This window comes from Propithecus coquereli, unplaced genomic scaffold (genome assembly GCF_000956105.1).
Source record: "Propithecus coquereli isolate 6110/MARCELLA unplaced genomic scaffold, Pcoq_1.0 Scaffold10, whole genome shotgun sequence".
Classification (NCBI taxonomy): domain Eukaryota; kingdom Metazoa; phylum Chordata; class Mammalia; order Primates; family Indriidae; genus Propithecus; species Propithecus coquereli.
Window position 1 is genome coordinate 18,478,430 of NW_012133858.1, and position 3,253 is coordinate 18,481,682.

A 3,253-nucleotide genomic window follows, 5' to 3' on the forward strand; every position below is an offset into this window, starting at 1 on the left:
CGATTAATTTCTTTCTATTTTTAGTAGAGACGGGGTCTCACTCTTGCTCAGGCTGGTCTCGAACTCCTGAGCTCAAACGATCCACCTGCCTCGGCCTCCCAGAGTGCTAGGATTACAGGCATGAGCCACCGCACCTGGCCCTTTTGTCCCTTTTTAATTGCTTATTTGTCTTTTTATTTTTGAGTTGTAAACGTTCTTTATATATTCTAGATATAAGTCCTATATCAGACGTATACTATGCAAGTATTCTCTCTCATTCTGTGGGTTGTCTTTTTACTTTCTTGTGCTTCCTAGATCTTGCAGGGCTCCAGAAAGCTGTTTCTGGAGACTTATTTATTTAACATGTTGGCTGAGACAGGCCAATATAGAGCTGGAGAATAAATGTGTAAGAAGCTAGAGATTCGAGTTTCTTAAATAAATGTGTTGAAGTTAGTGTTTCAACATGAAGACTTAGGGATAGCACATCTTTGTTTATGCTATTAATTAAAGGAGAGGGTGTGTACTATTTGCCCTGTAGAAATCTGAATTCAATGAAACAATGTTTTTGAGAGTGTAGGAAATCCAGGGGAGTGCTTACTTTAACTCTGAACATACCTTATTCTAATGGCCTTTATGCCTTCCATCTTTGATAGACTCAAATCGGCTTCCCAGAAGTCACACTAGGAATTCTTCCTGGTGCAAGAGGAACCCAGCTTCTCCCCAGACTCATTGGAGTTCCTGCTGCACTTGATTTAATTATCTCAGGTCAGTATAAACCTTGCCAACAACTGTCTAGGTCAATATGAGGAAGCAGACTAGGATTTAGAAAAATCCTGACTTAACAACGTACTACCTATGTAACCTTAAGAAGAGTTTTTACCTTCTTTGACTCTCAATTTCCTAATCTGTAAAGTGGAGAGAATACCTTTCCTGAGACCTTCTCAGATGTTATCATGAAGATCAAATGTGAGAGCCTTCTAAATGAAAGTGTATGAAAAGTGCTAACCAAATTTAGGATTTTATTACAGTTCAAATGACTATTCATAGACACTGTGTTCACATAGGGGGCATTATATTCAGATCCAATTTAGAAATTGTGATATAAATAAGATTTAAAACCAGAATTTTCGAGGTAAGTTTTCAAGTTTAAGTGTGGAAATGACTAAATTTTTTATTTCCAAGTATTAAGATGTTAGCTACAAATGGAAGTTGTTCTTTTTCAATAGGGAATGTGAACAATACAACACTAGACAATATTTAGAGACCTTGGAGTTAGCAAATACTTGTTTGTAAGACATTTAAAGAGACTTTTGGCTGAGGTAAGGTTGGGAGAAAGAACATATACAACTATTTACTCCAAACAGATATAATGAATTATGAGACTTTGGATCAGCCACTTTACTTTCCTGTACCTTCATTTCCTCATAAATGTAATAATATACCTGCCATATGGTGGTGTAGTAAAGACTGGGTAGGTTAAAACATACAATGTGCTTAGAACAGTCCTAGACGGTATAATAATACCATAATTATTAGCTATATATTATTATTCCCAAATATCATCTTCTTAGTAAAAAAGAAAGATCGAGTAAAAATAAGATGAGTATCTTGGTATTAGACTGTATTCTGAAGAATGGGCAACTAAAGTAGCACAAGCTTTAGAATCAAAGACCTGGGTTTGAATTCCACCTCTACCACATAGAAACAATATGCCTTGTGCAAGCTAATTTTTATTTATTCATATAGCAACTATTAATTTTCTCTTATATGCTGAGCCCTGTTCTAGGCATTAGATCTATAGCAGTGAACTGAACCAACAAAAATTTCTGCTTTCATGAAGATTATATGGAGAAAACAGTAACATTCACAACAATAATCGTCATTGTTATATTTCTTCCATTAAAAAATGCACCTTTTCCCCCATATCTTTGAAATTGGGATGCCTCTCACATTCATTATGAGTCTTGGTTAAATTGGCAGTGTTTTTTCTTTCCTAGTTTCCATGAATCAGAAATTTGAGAGCAGCTTAGTTGGGTTCTAGCCTAGGGTTTCTCATGAGATTGCAGTACAGACATTGACTAGGGCCACAGTCATCTGAAGGCCTGACAGGGGCTGGAGGATCCCCTTCCAGGATGGCTCACTTACATGGATGGCTACGTGGTGCTGACTGTCGTCAGGAGGCTTCATTTCCTTTCTATGATGACCTCTCCATAGAGATGCTTGAGTGTCTTCACAGTATGAAAGCCGGCTTCCTCTAGAGTAAGTGATCTAAGAGAGAGGCAGCTGAAAGCCACAATGTCTTCTGTGATCTAGCTGGAAGTCACACGCCATCTTTTCTATTGGCTACACAGGTCTTCCCCATTCAACATGGGAGGAGGCTTGTATACCACGAGGCCAGACTCAGTAGGGGTCACTTCGGAGACTAGCTACCACAGCTGTATATGCACACATATGCCTACCTATTATATAAGTAATATATATAGAAGGTTAGGTGGAGTTAAGTGCTAAGGAGAAAACATAAAGCAAAAATGGGAAATATAAAATGTTAGGGATGGGTATTGGTTTAATATTTTAGGTAGGGTAGCTTGGAAAGGCTTCCCTACAAAACAACATCTGAATAAAGACCTAAAGGAGGTAAGGAAGTTTGTTATGCCAATATCTGGAGCACAATATTCCACATACAGAAAATAGCAAGTGTAGTGCGTCGGGACGTCCCTCGCGTAGGGCCCGACAGCGCCTGTGCGCTGCGCGGCCGGCCGGGGCGCCGGGGTGCTGGGAGTGGGGCGGGGGCAGGTGTAGCCTCTTTGCCTCATTGTCCCTTAGCGCCGCCCGGATATCGCGCGGGCCGCTCGCACCATGAAGATCTGGACTTCGGAGCATGTCTTTGACCATCTTGGGAAACTGTTACCACAGCTGCAATGCAGAAATACCCAAACCCTATGAACCCGAGTGTGGTTGGAGTTGATGTGTTGGACAGACATATAGATCCCTCTGGAAAGTTGCACAGCCATAGACTTCTCAGCACAGAGTGGGGACTGCCTTCCATTGTGAAGACTCTTATTGGTGCAGCAAGAACCAAAACATATGTGCAAGAACATTCTGTAGTTGATCCTGTAGAGAAAACATTGGAACTTAAATCTACTAATATTTCATTTACAAATATGGTTTCAGTAGATGAGAGACTTATCTACAAACCACATCCTCAGGACCCAGAAAAAACTATTTTGACTCAAGAAGCCATTATCACTGTGAAAGGAGTCAGCCTTAGCAGTTA

At 40.0% G+C, this 3,253-nt stretch overlaps 2 protein-coding genes across 2 annotated transcripts in view; both read left to right on the plus strand.

Moving 5' to 3' along the window:
- EHHADH (enoyl-CoA, hydratase/3-hydroxyacyl CoA dehydrogenase) overlaps positions 1–3,253 on the plus strand; it is a 74,131-nt gene that overhangs the window by 18,629 nt on the left and 52,249 nt on the right. Inside the window, exon 4 of the mRNA XM_012641890.1 lies at positions 633–744. Within this exon, the coding sequence (XP_012497344.1) occupies positions 633–744 (112 nt within the window). The remainder of the gene's footprint in view (positions 1–632; positions 745–3,253) is intronic.
- LOC105808296 (protein slowmo homolog 2-like) overlaps positions 2,748–3,253 on the plus strand; it is a 17,626-nt gene continuing 17,120 nt past the window's right edge. Inside the window, exon 1 of the mRNA XM_012641910.1 lies at positions 2,748–3,242. Coding sequence (XP_012497364.1) covers positions 2,898–3,242 — 345 coding nt within the window. The 5' untranslated portion in view covers positions 2,748–2,897. The remainder of the gene's footprint in view (positions 3,243–3,253) is intronic.